Here is a 13,469-nt window from a genome sequence, read left to right on the forward strand (position 1 = left end):
CAGCCTTAGAGCCATGACCATTCCCTGTTCAGTGCCCAACCACCCTCTGAGGGAAAAACCTTTTCCTATCCCACATGAGGCAGACTGCACATTGTGTCCAAAATTTAGGATAATGCAACTTGTCCCAGAGAGGAAAGTGCTTTATATGACACAAATTAAAACAGATAAAAAAACAATACACCCACAGAAGAACATCAGAGCTGTACATAACAAAGAAAATGGGAAGCATGTCACAGGGCTGTGGGCTGAGTCAGCTGCTCCAGTAACCGTGGTGCACAGGAGGTTTGGATGGGAGCTGGGGGTTGCAGCCATGGATAGCACATGCTCCAGGAGGAAGGGGGCTGGGGAAGGGTGAGCCAAGCCCCAAGGGGCAGTGAGGGGCTGTGTCAGAAGCCATCAGTGCGCAGGGGCTGTGGCAGGTCTGACACACTGATCTGCAGGTTGAGCTCTGCCGAGTCCAGGGCCGTGGATGGGCTGGGCGGGTGGCTCCCCTCGAGCATGGCGATCTCCTCGTGATGCTCCTGCCGCAAGTGCCATACGATCTCTCTGGACAAAAAGTGGGTCTCTGCTTCTTCTGGCTCTGGAACAGAAAAAATACAAACCCTCCTTCACTTGTCCTGAGGCAGAGCTCTGGGCAGGGAGCAAAGTCTCTGTGAGAGGTCCCCAGATATGCACTATTTCCTGCATAGGCAAAATACAGCTTTTACTTCCCACTTTCTGCATGGCAGAGGGGAAAAGTTCAAACACAAAGTGAGGGGAGGAGTGTAAAATTACAGGCACTATGTGCTGGATTCCCAGTAGTGCTTGTGATGGGAACTGCCTCACTGCATGGAAATGCTTCTCCCCATCAGGGAGAGTGCTGAGTTTCCTCTGAAAAAACCGACATTCATTAAAGCAAGATGCTGATTTCATCTGGTGGAGGTGAGGAGACGGGAGATGAAAAGATGGTGGGAATGAGGGAAAGCCTCACTCCCTCCCATCCCCTGTCAGCAGGAATGGCACCAAGCCAGCACACACTCATCCCACTGCTGGGGAGGGCATGACAGCCCCAGCAACTTCCAGGAACATCAACAGTGAGGGGAGTGGCTGCTTGCCCTGGATGCCTGCTGTTATACTCAATGCTTGCAGCAGACAGCTTGTCTCAGATCCCCTTGGGGACTTCAGCTGGGACAACCAGTGCTGCCACCACCTTCCCTGCTCCTCAGACCCACAGCAAGAAGTCCTTAGAATTATGGAATCATGGAATACCCTGAGCTGGAAGAGATCCACAAGGATTATCCAGTCCAATTCCTGGCCCTGCACAGACACTGAGTCCCAGAGCTTTGTCCAAACGCTCCTTTAGCTCTGGCAGTCCTGGGGCTGGGACCATTCCCCAGGGAGCCTGGTCAGTGCCTGACCACCCTCTGGGGGAGAACCCTTTACTGATATCCAGACTAAATCCCTCTGGCACAGCTCCAGCTGTTCCCTCAGGTCCTGTCCCTGGTCCCAGAGAGAAGAGATTAGAGCAGCCCCTCAGGAGGAGCTGCAGCCTCCAGTGAGGCCTGACCTCAGTGTCCTGTGCTGCAGCTGGACAGGCCAAGTGCCCTCAGCAGCTCCTCTGGGCACTTCACCACCCCCATGTCCCTCTTTTGGACACTCCCTAACAGCTTTAGATCTTTCTCATATTGTGGTGCCCAGACCTGCCCCAGGGCTCGAGGTGAGGCTGCCCCAGCCCAGAGCAGAGTGGGACAATGCCCTCCCTCACCCAGCCAGGGATGCCAGGCTCAGTGACATTCCTATTTCATGGGGGAATGCAGCCCCTCCCTTCCTCCCGTGGCAGCAGGGGCCACCATGGCACCATGGCTGATGGGGGACATCAGCCAAGCCCTGCATAGCCACTGTCCTGGGCACCCCAGCCCCTTTCCCCTCACTCACCCTCGTAGGCAATGAGCCTGTATGTATCTGCACACTCCTTGGAGCCTTTCAGGATCTCCTCCAAGGTCCTGTAGAAAAGCTTGGCCTGCTCCAGGCGCTCCTCCCGGCTGAAGGCAGCACACTCATCTTGGGACATGGCATAGAGGGTCTGCAGTGGAGTGGCATATTCCACAGCACAGTGCCAGAGCTGCAGGGGTGCAAGGACAAGACATGGGGACAGGAGGACTGGCAAAGGGCTGCTGGGAGACCCTGGCACTGGGCACAGAACTCAGGACCTCTTGGCAGCTCCTTGGCCTGCCTTGCACTGGGAACACTGGGACAGAGATACTGGGTCTGGCCCCTCTGTCCCCCTGCCTCTTGCAGAACAGGGAAAGGGTAACTGGCCTGACAGGTCCAGGTGTCCCCTCTGCCAGGAGGACTCAGGGAGCTGCCTTTGCCCATGGTGGGGCAGCCACTGGCTTTGTCAGTGCTCCCAAGAGCAGCCTGGAGGGTGATCTTCCCCATGGAGTTTGGTCCCCTAGGGAGACATCCCTTCCCTGTGATCACACCTTCTTGGTGGCTTTCTGCTATACAAAGGAAAGTGGAGGGACAGCAATCTTTGCTCTCTGTGACCAGTGACAGGACCCAGGGAACGGCTGGAGTTGTGTCAGGGCAGGGTTAGGTTGGATATCAGGAAAAGGTTCTTCCCCCAGAGGGTACAGGGGGGCCCTGAACAGGGAATAGTCACAGCCCCCAGGCTGCCAGAGCTCCAGGAGCTCTTGGACAATGCTCTCAGGCACAGGGTGTGATTGTTGGGGTGTCTGTGCAGGCCCAGGCATTGGACTTGATAATCTTTGTGGGTCCCTTCCAACCCAGAATATTTTGTGATTCCATTATTCTAAGTCTGAGCATCCTAAGAGAGAGCTGGAGGGCAGACCATAAACATTGGAAAGGTGGAGGAGGCACAGCTGGAAGGAGGCTGAGCAAAGAAACCAAGAGAAATCTGATAAAGCCATAAACATGCCAAGGAGGAGTGGTGTTACCAGTGAGTCTTACACTAGGTAAACTGGAAAGTTTAATGGAGTGAATTAGAAGGAATGTGGTCCCAGATAAATGCAGAGAAGCAGGAAGTTCTCAGCCTTGGCGGGCAGTTACTGCTGTGCCCTGGGGCAGGTGCCTTCCATGGGCCCTGCTCACTGTGAGGGACTGGGCAGGAAGCTGAGGGGCAAATATTACTGGAAGGCCAGGTCCAGGCTCAGAGCTGCTGGAGCTCCCAGGGAGCAGAGTGACTCAGCAGGAGCCTGGCAGAAGGAACACAGCATCAGTGTGTGCAGCACAGCAGGAAAAACCAGCAGCCGACTGTGCTTGCCCCGGAGCAGGGCAGGCGATGCTCGGGGTTCCTGCAGGCTGGGCTTTAAAAACTGCAGCTCAGGGGTCAGCCACTGCCAAAGGGCAAACCAGGGGACCCAGGTGAGGAGCAGAGCTCTGCCAATGTCTCCATGCACAGCGCCAGGGTGTTGCCTCCTCCAAGGGGAAGGGACAGGGGCCAGTCTGCCCAGAGATGTGGGAAGAGATGAATGCAATGTGAGCTGAAGAGATTTAGGGCTCACCAGCCTAGAAAAGGATGACTGGGGGAAAGGAGGGAGTCAAATAATGACTCACACAGACATCTTTGAGCACCTCTTCACAACACAAGGAAACATTCATCCTTTGGGAAGTGATGCTCTGTAGTCCACATCTGCTTTTTTCTGCTCAGTTTTCTACTGTTTTCTGGACTTCAGTCAGCTCCAGGAGGGGTTAAGCAAGCCCACCATCCCTGCAGCTGAGCCTGGGAGGAGGCAGCCAGCAGGAAGGAGAACAGGAATGGGATCTCTCCATCTCATGGAAGCCTGGTGAAAGCTGGGAGTATCTAACAGGAGAGGTGACAGTCTCCTGTCCTTAGGGCCATTTCTGGGGCCAGCAAGGCTTTTGAGATGATGCTCCCAATGCTGCTCTCAGCATACCTGGTTTTCTTCATCTGTGATTGCATAGAGGCTGTGTTTATAGACCCTCTTTTTGATGCCAGCTCGGGCCAGGGTGGTTTCAGTGAGCTCTGTCACGTACTGGATATTGCTGTCAGCTTTCTCCAGGTCATCATAGATATCACAGCTCAGAGGAACCAAGATGTGGAGCTTCCAGGTCTTTCTGCATGCGGGCAGGTTGGGATTGGCTCTGCTAAATTCCTCCATGGACTTTTTCAGCCCTGGTGGAAGAGAGCATCAGGCAGAGGTGCCTGGTGTGAGTACAGCTGCATTCTGCCTTGCTCCCCATTTCCCTGCTAACACTGTAAAAGTGGGAGGATTGTTATTAGGAGCTATTTCTATCTGTAGGCATGGGAATGCAGGGAAACAGCTACGTACGTGGCAGGACTATTTTTAGGTACCCAACATAAAAGGACCAGGCAAGCCCATGAGCAACGTTCTGCTTGGACCTCTCGAACATCTCAGACATCTCCACTGCTGAGGGCTTCTGTGGAGGGAAGGACAGACAGACCAGGTGATGACAGCTGCCACCTGGGCCCTTCTGCAACAGTCAGTTCTCCACAGGGACTGGAGAACTCCAAAGAGAGCTGGAGAGTGAATAACCCCACCAGCCCCTTCCCCCATTGTGCAGGGCAGAGCTACTGACAGCCCCTACAGAGGAGGGAACTGGGGCTGGAGTGAGCCAGGCATTTCCCTGGCTGCACCTTCCACTGGGATCCTGTGTCCCAGTGCAACTTGTGCATGTGCCCTGTGCTTCCAGCATGGGAGAGGAGACACCCCAGTGCCTGATGGTGGGATTCCCAGTGGCCTCTGCCAGCATTGTGTGTGCATTTAGGTGGAGATGGGTGTCCTGTCCCACAGGCACCTGATAGAAGCACCTTCTGCAGCCTGTGTGACCCTTCCAGCATCGCTGGGGCACAGCAGAGCCCTCCCACAGCTGCAGAGGCACCTGGGGCTTGGCTCTGCCCCCACACCACGCTGAGAATTGAGAACACACAGGCTCTGCTTTGCCCTCAAACACCAGCTTGACTGACAGATTTAAAATACTCCTGTTTTTCGTGTTGGGGGCGCCATGCCATCCCCTGGAATGGTTGTGCTCATTAGGAGGCAGCCTGGCCCTCCTAATGCCAATGCTCCTGGCAGCACGGGGTCAGGGAGATCAGCTCTGCAGGGCTGAGCTGAGAGTGCTTCTCCCACCAGGCTGACTCTGGATGGGCTGGACATGGAGAGGCCATGTAGAGCTGGCTACATGCCCCCATGGCTGCTCAGGGCTGAAGGGTTCCCCGGGCAGCCAGCCAGGCTGGGGGTGTGGGAACCTTACCCGGAGCCCCAGGGCAAGGAGGAGGAGCTGGCACAGACTGGCCAGGATGAGGTGGAGGCCAAGTTGCTGCCCATCACCAAAGAGAGCCACGTAGGCTGAGCCACAGACGAGCAGCATGGGCCCATGCCAGTGTGGGGGGAAGCAGGTGCTCAGGGCCCTCCAGAAGCTGCCATGGTGCCTGGGTGGGAGAGGGAGACAGGAGTCAGGCTTGTGGCCATCTACACACCCTCAGCGGCCATGGCCAGGGCTGCTCCCATCTCCTGGCTGCCACCAACCTTCCAGAGCACTACAGAGTGGTGTGGGACCCTGCCCAGCACACCCTAGTGCCCTCAGCCAGGAGAGAGCTTGGGTGTCTGAGATCTGTGGGACTCAGAGGGAGCAGATGGAATGTCACCCTGGACAGCAAAGGGAGACAACAGCCCCCTGCCCTCCAGCACTGGGTGATGGGGAAAGGCTGTGGGCCACAAGACCTGTTCCCCAGGGAAAGGACACAAGGAGAGGAGACATCCATGGACATCTGGGGGCGCTGGGCAGGAGGGAGAGCGGGAGAGCGTGGGAGAGGGAGCAAGATGTGAGAGGGACAGGAGGGTGACAGAGGGCAGCATGTGCTGCCGCGCACAGCACATCATTGCCACAGAGGGCACGTGTGGGCACAGAGACCAGGAGAAAACCCCATCACATCCCGAGAGTTCAACGCCCTTGTCCCCAGGGTGGTCCCAGGAGCACCCAGGCAGGCAGCCAGCCCCGCTGGCTCACCTGGTGTCGAGGTGGAAGATCTCCTCGGCCAGGTAGCAGGCGCCCTTGAGCAGCTCCCCGATCTGCAGGGTGGCGAAGTGGAAGGCGAGGCTGCGGGCGGTGGGCACGAGGGGCTGCCCGGCGAGGAGCAGAGCCCCGGCACAGAGCCCCAGCAGCACGAACACGGCGCGCTGCGCCCGCCCGCCGCGGGCCTGCGGGATCCTCGGGGCACAGCGCTGCCGCGGCCGCCGCGGCTCCCGGGACATCTGCGGCGGACAGCGGGATCAGCAGCAGCTTGTCCCCGGCGCCCACGGCAGCAGCTCGTCCTCAGCACCCACGGCAGCACTGTGGGAGCGGATAAGAGCAGAGCAGGGGATGCGTGCGCCCAGCGCTCTCTGAGCATCCCAAAGCGCACAAGTCTTTGGGGAGGCTCCCCTGCGCTTCCCGCCTTAGGGCTGTCCCCTGTGCCCAAACGGGCTCGGCAAGACACAGCCTGGCTGGTCACCCCGCTCCCAGACGGATGCCAGCCCGCCCTGCTCCGCAGCCACTGCTCTGGCCGCACTCACCGGAGCAGTTTCCAGCCGCCAGCCCCGAGTTTCCTGCGCTGCAGTTCCCGAGCTCTGCGCTCCCGCCTGGGCAGCTGGGGCTCCTTCCAGAGGCTGCTACGGACACACACCCGGAGCCTCCGCCACGGACGGCCACACACCCGGGCTTCTGGAGCGCGGGTGGAGCTGCACAGAAAAGCGCGCAGAAAAGTGAAAATGAAAGAAGCTCTGGCAGCAGCGGGCAGCCTGTTGAGTGCCAGAGCTCTCCCACGCAGGGCATTCATGAGATCTCTCAGCCCGCAGGAAATCCAGGCACTGGTGGCTGTACCGGGTTTCGATATCCATGAGCTTGCACATCCTGGAAAGCCCCAAGGCTGTCAGGGCATGGTCTGAGGGGAACTGGAATGAGGAAGGAAACCAGAATTTACTGAGATTTCATCTGCCAAGGGTAGTAGATTTCAAAGATTGCATTGGTTCAGCTCAGCAGGTTGCCGGGGGCAAAACAGACTCAAGTTCCGTCTAGCAGAAGGTGACTCACCGCGCCCTGGATACCCCCACCCGATACCCCCACCCCCACACATTTCCAGGAGAAGGCTGGGAAGCAGTGCCCATGAGTGCTGGCAACACAGCAGGGGCTTCCTGCAGACAGGCTCTTGGTGGCCAGTGAGGCCCTCAAGACTTCCAGTTCCTTGTTCCAAGCAGTGGAGAGGTATTTCCATCCTGGAAGAACATGGATTACAGGACAGATATGCAAGCCCATAAGAGCAGGTGGGATGCACTTAAGGATGCTGAGGGAGATGGATGATGCCCTGGCAAGGTTCCTCTCTGGTGTCTTTGGAATGTTGAAGCAATCAGGAGGTTCCTGGTGAGTGGGACAAGGAAATCTCACACCCAGCTTTGAGGAGGTGAACTACAGCCTGCTCAATGCTCTGACCCTGGGAAAGTGATGGAACAAATCCTCCCAGCAATCCCTGCCAAACATCTGAAGGATGGGACAGGAATCAGGGATTTCACACCACATCTGATGGACCCAACTACCTGGAATGGCAAGAAAACTGGCTGTAGGGATGAGAGGAGAACTTTCACTTCAGCAAAGCCCTCAGCATGGTCACCCATGGTCTCTATGGAGACAAAATAGGTAGATACAGGCTGGGAAAGAGAGTGACTGTCCAGAACACACTCAGGGTCCCATTGTTTTCTGACCAGGAATGCCCCTGGGTTCCAGGAGACCCTGACAGTCCCCGCAGACCCACATTGCCAGGGTCTCTGGACACTGTCACAGGCTGACAGCACAAGGACCTTGATTCAGACATGCCCACAGTTCACATTTAATTAAAATCATAGAATTAAAGGATTATTTAGGTTGGAAGAGACCTGTGAGACCACCAAGCCCAACTATTTCCCCAGAACTGCCAAGTCCACCACTAACCCATGTCCCCAAGTCTTTTAAATCCCTCCAGGGATGGAGACTCCACCACTGCCCTGGGTAGCCTGGGCCAGTGCTTGACAGCCCTTTTGGGTGAAGAAATTTTCCCTAATATCCAGCATAAAGTTCCTCCAGTAGTGCTGGCTTGAGGCCATTTCTCTTTGCTCCAAGCCCCATCCAACCTGGCCTTGGACACTTCCAGGGATGGGGCAGCCACACTTCTCTGGGCACCCTGTGCCAGGGCCTCACCACCTTCACAGGGAAGAATTTCTTCCCAACATCCCATCCAACACTGATTTCTGGCAGTAGGAAGTTATTTCCCCTTTCACTCCAGGCCCTTGTCCAAAGTCTCCTCTTGGAGCTCCAGCCCTCAAAACATCTCTGTGGCCTCCCGTGGACACCTGCAACATCTGAACTTGCCTGGGAACAGAGAGCCCAGTGCTGCCCAATGCCACCCTGGGCCTCTGCACAGCCAACAAGAAGTGGCAGGATTGAAACTGCCCCCATTGTCCTCTCTGGCCTTCCTCTGGCCAACAATTTGCTTTTCCAGATTGTGTCTTGATTGACATTCTGTCTGTCCCTGTTTGCTATTATTCTCTCAAGCAGAAGGAACAAGAAGTGACACATGATGCTGGAAGATTTTAGATGGATATAAAACCCCACAAGGCACCTCTGTGGACCAGCACCATGGCACCTCCAACCAGACTGGTGCTGACACCTGTGTGAGGCTGAGGGGGACAGAGAAATCAACTCTGTCCACAGCAGCCTACACACACTGCAGGCCTTGCTGAGATCAGGAGAACTGCGGTAATCCGTGGTTTTCCTGGGCCTTATATGAGTCCAATCTGGCTAGCTTAAGACTCTAGCTCACACAGACCCGCATAGACGAAGGTAAAAGACGAGAGGCACTCTTCTCCACCTGGGTGCAAGTATCTTGTTTATTGCCTTGGTGCAAGACACTCAGGGGATGGGGTCACCCAGGTAGAAAAGAAGGCAGGAAACTCTCACACAGGAGGTTTTATACCCTAGGGGATGGGGGTGGGAGAGAGAGGACCGGAGCCAATGGGATGCCATTGGGGAGGGGCGAATTACCTATGGGACAGACCTGTGTCTAACAGGGGGGGATGTGAGGGGGAGACCATGTAATGAGGGGGAAAACCCATCTACTTGACCCAACATGCCCAGTAGAAATTGCCCATCACCAGTGCAACAACAACAACTACATAAACTATTTAGTGCAATACAACAGAGAACCAAGGAGTTCTAGAATATCCTGGGCTTCAAGGGACCCACACGGGTCATCCAGTCCAACTCCTGGCCCTGCACAGACACCCCAACAATGCCATCCCATCCCTGAGAGCATTGTCCAAACACTCCTTGAGCTCTGGCATCCCAGCTCTGAGGCCAGGACCATTCCCTAGGGAGTCTGGTCAGTGTCCCACCACCCTTTTCCTGATATCCAGATTAAATCCCCGTGACACAGCTCCAGCCATTCCCCTGAGTGCTGTCCCTGGTCCCAGGGAACAGAGATCGGAGCTGCAACCCCTGGGGAGGTCTGACCTCAGTCTCCTGTGCTGCAGCTGGACAGGCCAAGTGCCCTCAGCTGCTCCTGTGGGCCCTTCACCATCCTCGTGTCCCTCCTTTTGATGCTGTTCCTCATATTGTGGTGCCCAGACCTGCCCCCAGCTAGAGGCTGGATACATGTGGCATGTCTCCAGCCAAAAGCCAGGCCAGGAGCAGGGTGTTTTCCCTGGCATCCCTTGGGTGAAGGGCTGTGAGGAGGCAGCAGCAGCATGACTGACAGTGCTGGCTCTGCTGCAGGATGGGCACAGCAGCAGCACTTCCTTCCTTTAATTCCCTTGTTTTCCATTCCCTGGGAAAGCAGGTAGAGCTGCTGGCTTCATGCTGAGGGCAGGCTGCCCAGTGACAGCTTTCACTGGGGATACCTGCAGGGATGGGGTTCCAGTGCCAGCCTGGTGTCAAAAGTAGCTTTGGTCCCTTGACTAAAAGTGCTGCAGTCGGTGTTTTTAGTGCTGCAGTTGCACCAGCAGTGTCCCTCAGAGGTCCCGTGTGACAGGGCTGCTTTACTGACACAAAATAGCAAAAAATAAAGTGCTCTGCAATATTCAGTGTGGCCTTGGGCTGTGTGAACCAGGCCAGGCTCTAGTGCAGTGAGGAGCCACCGTGTGCTGCAGGAGATCTGGTGGCAGCAGAAGAAGTTTCTGAAAATTCCTGAAGCTCCTAAGCACACATCATCTCTCACTTTCTGGGCCAAGCACTTCCACAGACCACAGAACCATGGAATGTCCTGAGTTGGAAGGGATCCACAAAGATTATCAAGCTCCTGTCCCCTCAGGCCCCTCCTGCACAGGACAGCCCCAGGAATCCCACCTGGTACCTGAGAGCACTGTCCAAGTGCTCCTTGGACAACCTTCTTGTCCCAGCATTCAGCTGTGGGACAAAGGTGGTGGCAGCCAAGGGGGCCAGGGAGGGGTCCTGGCCCAAGGATTTGAGAGTTTCCCCCTTGGCCTCCAGATTCTGCAGGGCCCTGACCTTGGCTCACAGAGCCCATATAGGGATGTGCTGCCTTCCCAGGGATGTCCCCAGCCTGGGAGATGCTTGGCCTCACCCTGACCCCAGCCTGGAGCCCTCAGCAATGATGAGTATAAAATCCTGGTGGGAGAGTGGAGCCTCCCTCCATCCCTGGGGCTGCGCTGAGTGCTGCACGTCCCTTGCCCACTGGGGTTCTGCCTTCTTTTGGAGCACCAGAACCTTCCCAGGAGAAAGAGAGTTTGGATTTAATAGATGTCAGTGGATCAATCTGTGATTTCTGAGTCTCTCAGCTGCCAGCACCTGCAGGGTCTTGTGGCACTTGCATGTTGGGTGGAAAAACCATTTTTACTCATTTTGTAGCTGTCACAGACTGCATTGGAACATGATGAGCTTCCAGTCCCTTCCAACCCAAACCATTCCATGATTCCATGACTGGGGTGGTACTGCTGGGCAGAGCACCTTTGGGACAGAGGCTGCTGCTGGTCCTTTTTTTCTGGGAGTTTTCACTTTTCTTTGAATGTTGCCTAACATTGGAGGTTTCTCCTTTAGAGTGACTTTTTTGCACTCTCTAACCAAGGCCTCATAAGTTATCAAAGCCTGAAATAACTAGATTTACCCAGCTTGGCTGGGAAGTTTCTATTCCCCTAAATCCTTGTACCTTTCCCTAAGCCCTTCAAAAGTTTTTTCCCCTAATACAGCACTGCAACTTGACCCTGCAGAGCCCATCAGAGGGAGATGGTGAAGGAAAGGCACATGGAGACAGGAGCCACCTGAGGACAAGGCAGGGCTCAGAGAACTCCTGCAGTGATGCTTGGGTGTTTGGGAGCTGGGATGGTGCTGGCAGGTGCAGACAGCAGATCCCTCAGTACCTCCTGTAGGAGCTCAGGGCACAGCAGTGTCCCCAGGATGGGGACAGCCACACCCACAGGGACTGCAGGAGCAGCTCCGGCCCTGGGAGACAGAAGGGAGGAAGCTGCAGGTGGAATCTCCTCAAATGCTGTGAGGGGGGTGTGAAAAGCTGGGGCTGCCCCTGGATCCCTGGAAGTGTCCAGGGCCAGGCTGGGCAGGGCTTGGAGCGCCCTGGGCCAGTGGAAGGCGTTCCTGCCCCGGGCAGGGGGTGGGACTGGGATGATCTTTAAGATCTCATCCAAGCCAAGCCAGTCTGTGACTCTGAGTTTCTATGAAATGTTGTTCCTGGATGTCTTGGCTCTTACCCTGTGAAAAACCATGATGAAAATGACTTTCCTGCTTTCATTTCTTATCTGGTGGAGCAGTTTGCATCCAGCTGGCAGCAAACAGCAGATCTTCATTATCCCTGGTACCAGAACCACAACCAAATCACTTTTCTATCTCCTCCTGGGGACAGAATCCAACACTTCTCCTGTGAATGCTAGAAAAAGGTTACTTTCATCTTGGCTGACTCAAGTCCTTAGAGCTGTGACTTGAGGGTACTTGGAAAACTTCCCCAGAAACAGGAAAAGGTTCCAGAGATATTCCCAAGGGGTGGGAAGCCTGTTGTGCCCTGGAACACGGCCCCAGCCACGGTGTCTGCCCAGCCACGTTTGAGCCAGGGGCTGTGCTGCCCTCAGGGGCCACAGGAGCATCTCCCACAAAAGGAATTTGGGATGTCACTTCCAGTGATGGGGATCAGGCATTGGCTGGACCATAGAAAAGGAAAGCAGAAAATGCTGGAAGAAAAGCAGTTTTACCCCAACCCAGCACTGGCTTTAGGAGCCAGGAGGGCTTGGGATTAGTGTCTGAGCCTTCCCAGTGCTGTGGCCAGGATGGTGTGTTGCCTTCTCATCGGATCAATGAGCTGTGCTGGATGTCTGGAATTCGGCAATCAAAGGATGTCCAAAATGAAAAGGAAAGAAATAAAAGAGAAGGGAAAGAGCAGGAAGCCACAAAAGGAACCAAAGTAGTTGCAAAAAACAAACAAACAAACAAACCAAAACAACCAAAACCAAAACACCCAGAGAGCCATTTTTATGAATTTCTGGTTTATTTTCTCTGCAATTAATATGGAGGGAGAAGAAATTAATTCAAAATACACCCTGTGCTACAGCCTCCAGAAATGCTGAAGTCTCGCAGAAGGCTACCAGCAGTCAGCATGAGACTAGCCCACCATGGCCCAAAGGCAGCACCAGGGACCCTCAACCCCACCTGGGCACAAGAAAGGGGCAGGGACACTGTGTCACCAGCGAGGCTTTCAGTGCCATTTAACGTGAGTTGTGCTTCCCAGGGCCACCAAAGGCCCACAGGCTCGATGAGGACAAGCCAGTCACCCCTGCGGCCCCTCAAGTGCTCCAGGAGGGCTCTGCCCGGCCCAAGTGCGCTCCCGGCCTGCCCGGGACAGGGCCTCGGGACCTCCGCGCTGGGGCCGGGCAGCTCCACAAGGGGCCGGGGCTGCCAGGGCTGCCGGGTTCTCAGGCCGGTTCTGTCCCCTCAGGCCGGTCCCGTCCCCGCGGCCTCGGGCCCGGCTCGGCCGGGACTTCTTCCCGTCCCGTCTTCTCGCGAGAGAACGCGCTGTGGCGTCACGCGCCGCGGCAGCCGCCTCGCGAGCGCGCGCTCTCACGCCGCCGCCGTATCCTTCCGCGCGCTCCCCCTCCCCCTTCTGGAGAGTTCTGCACGGCGGCCGGCACGACAAATAGTCCCCGCAGCTCCCCGCCCTCTCCTCCCCCTCCCGCTCCTCCTCCTCCCGCAGCTCCTGTCCCGGCCTCTCCCTTCCTTCCCCTCCCCGCCACGGCGGTGTCTCCGCCCCGGGAACCGGAGCGGTGCCCGGGGGCAGCGGCGGCGACGGCGTGGCGGAGTGATCCGCTGCGGTCGGCGCGGAGGCAGCGCATAAAGCGGCGGCGGCGGAGGGAACGGAGGAGCTGCGGCAGCGCTGAGCCCGCGGCCGCCACCGTCCGACACCGGCCAGGCCCCGGCCCCGCCGCCCCGGGGGGCCCCGGTCCCCTCCCGCCCCTCCGCTCGCT

At 56.6% G+C, this 13,469-nt stretch overlaps 1 protein-coding gene across 4 annotated transcripts; it reads right to left on the bottom strand.

The window, feature by feature from the left end:
- Positions 1-119: 119 nt before the first annotated feature.
- On the bottom strand, positions 120-6,904 carry STING1 (stimulator of interferon response cGAMP interactor 1). Of its 4 annotated transcripts, none has more exons than XM_059860060.1 (7): positions 6,537-6,679; positions 5,992-6,236; positions 5,236-5,413; positions 4,293-4,401; positions 3,897-4,135; positions 1,915-2,101; positions 120-580 (listed from the first exon to the last, which is right to left on the bottom strand). In XM_059860060.1, the coding sequence occupies exons 2-7, from the start codon at positions 6,234-6,236 to the stop codon at positions 387-389; spliced, it is 1,152 nt and encodes a 383-aa protein (XP_059716043.1). In that variant the 5' UTR covers positions 6,537-6,679; the 3' UTR covers positions 120-386. The 4 variants fall into 4 exon arrangements, with proteins under 4 accessions (XP_059716043.1, XP_059716042.1, XP_059716041.1 ...); XM_059860059.1 differs by having other exon boundaries at positions 5,992-6,315; positions 6,537-6,678; XM_059860058.1 differs by lacking the exon at positions 5,236-5,413 and having other exon boundaries at positions 6,537-6,904.
- Between the last annotated feature and the right edge of the window lie 6,565 nt (positions 6,905-13,469).

Source organism: Haemorhous mexicanus, chromosome 15 (genome assembly GCF_027477595.1).
Source record: "Haemorhous mexicanus isolate bHaeMex1 chromosome 15, bHaeMex1.pri, whole genome shotgun sequence".
Classification (NCBI taxonomy): domain Eukaryota; kingdom Metazoa; phylum Chordata; class Aves; order Passeriformes; family Fringillidae; genus Haemorhous; species Haemorhous mexicanus.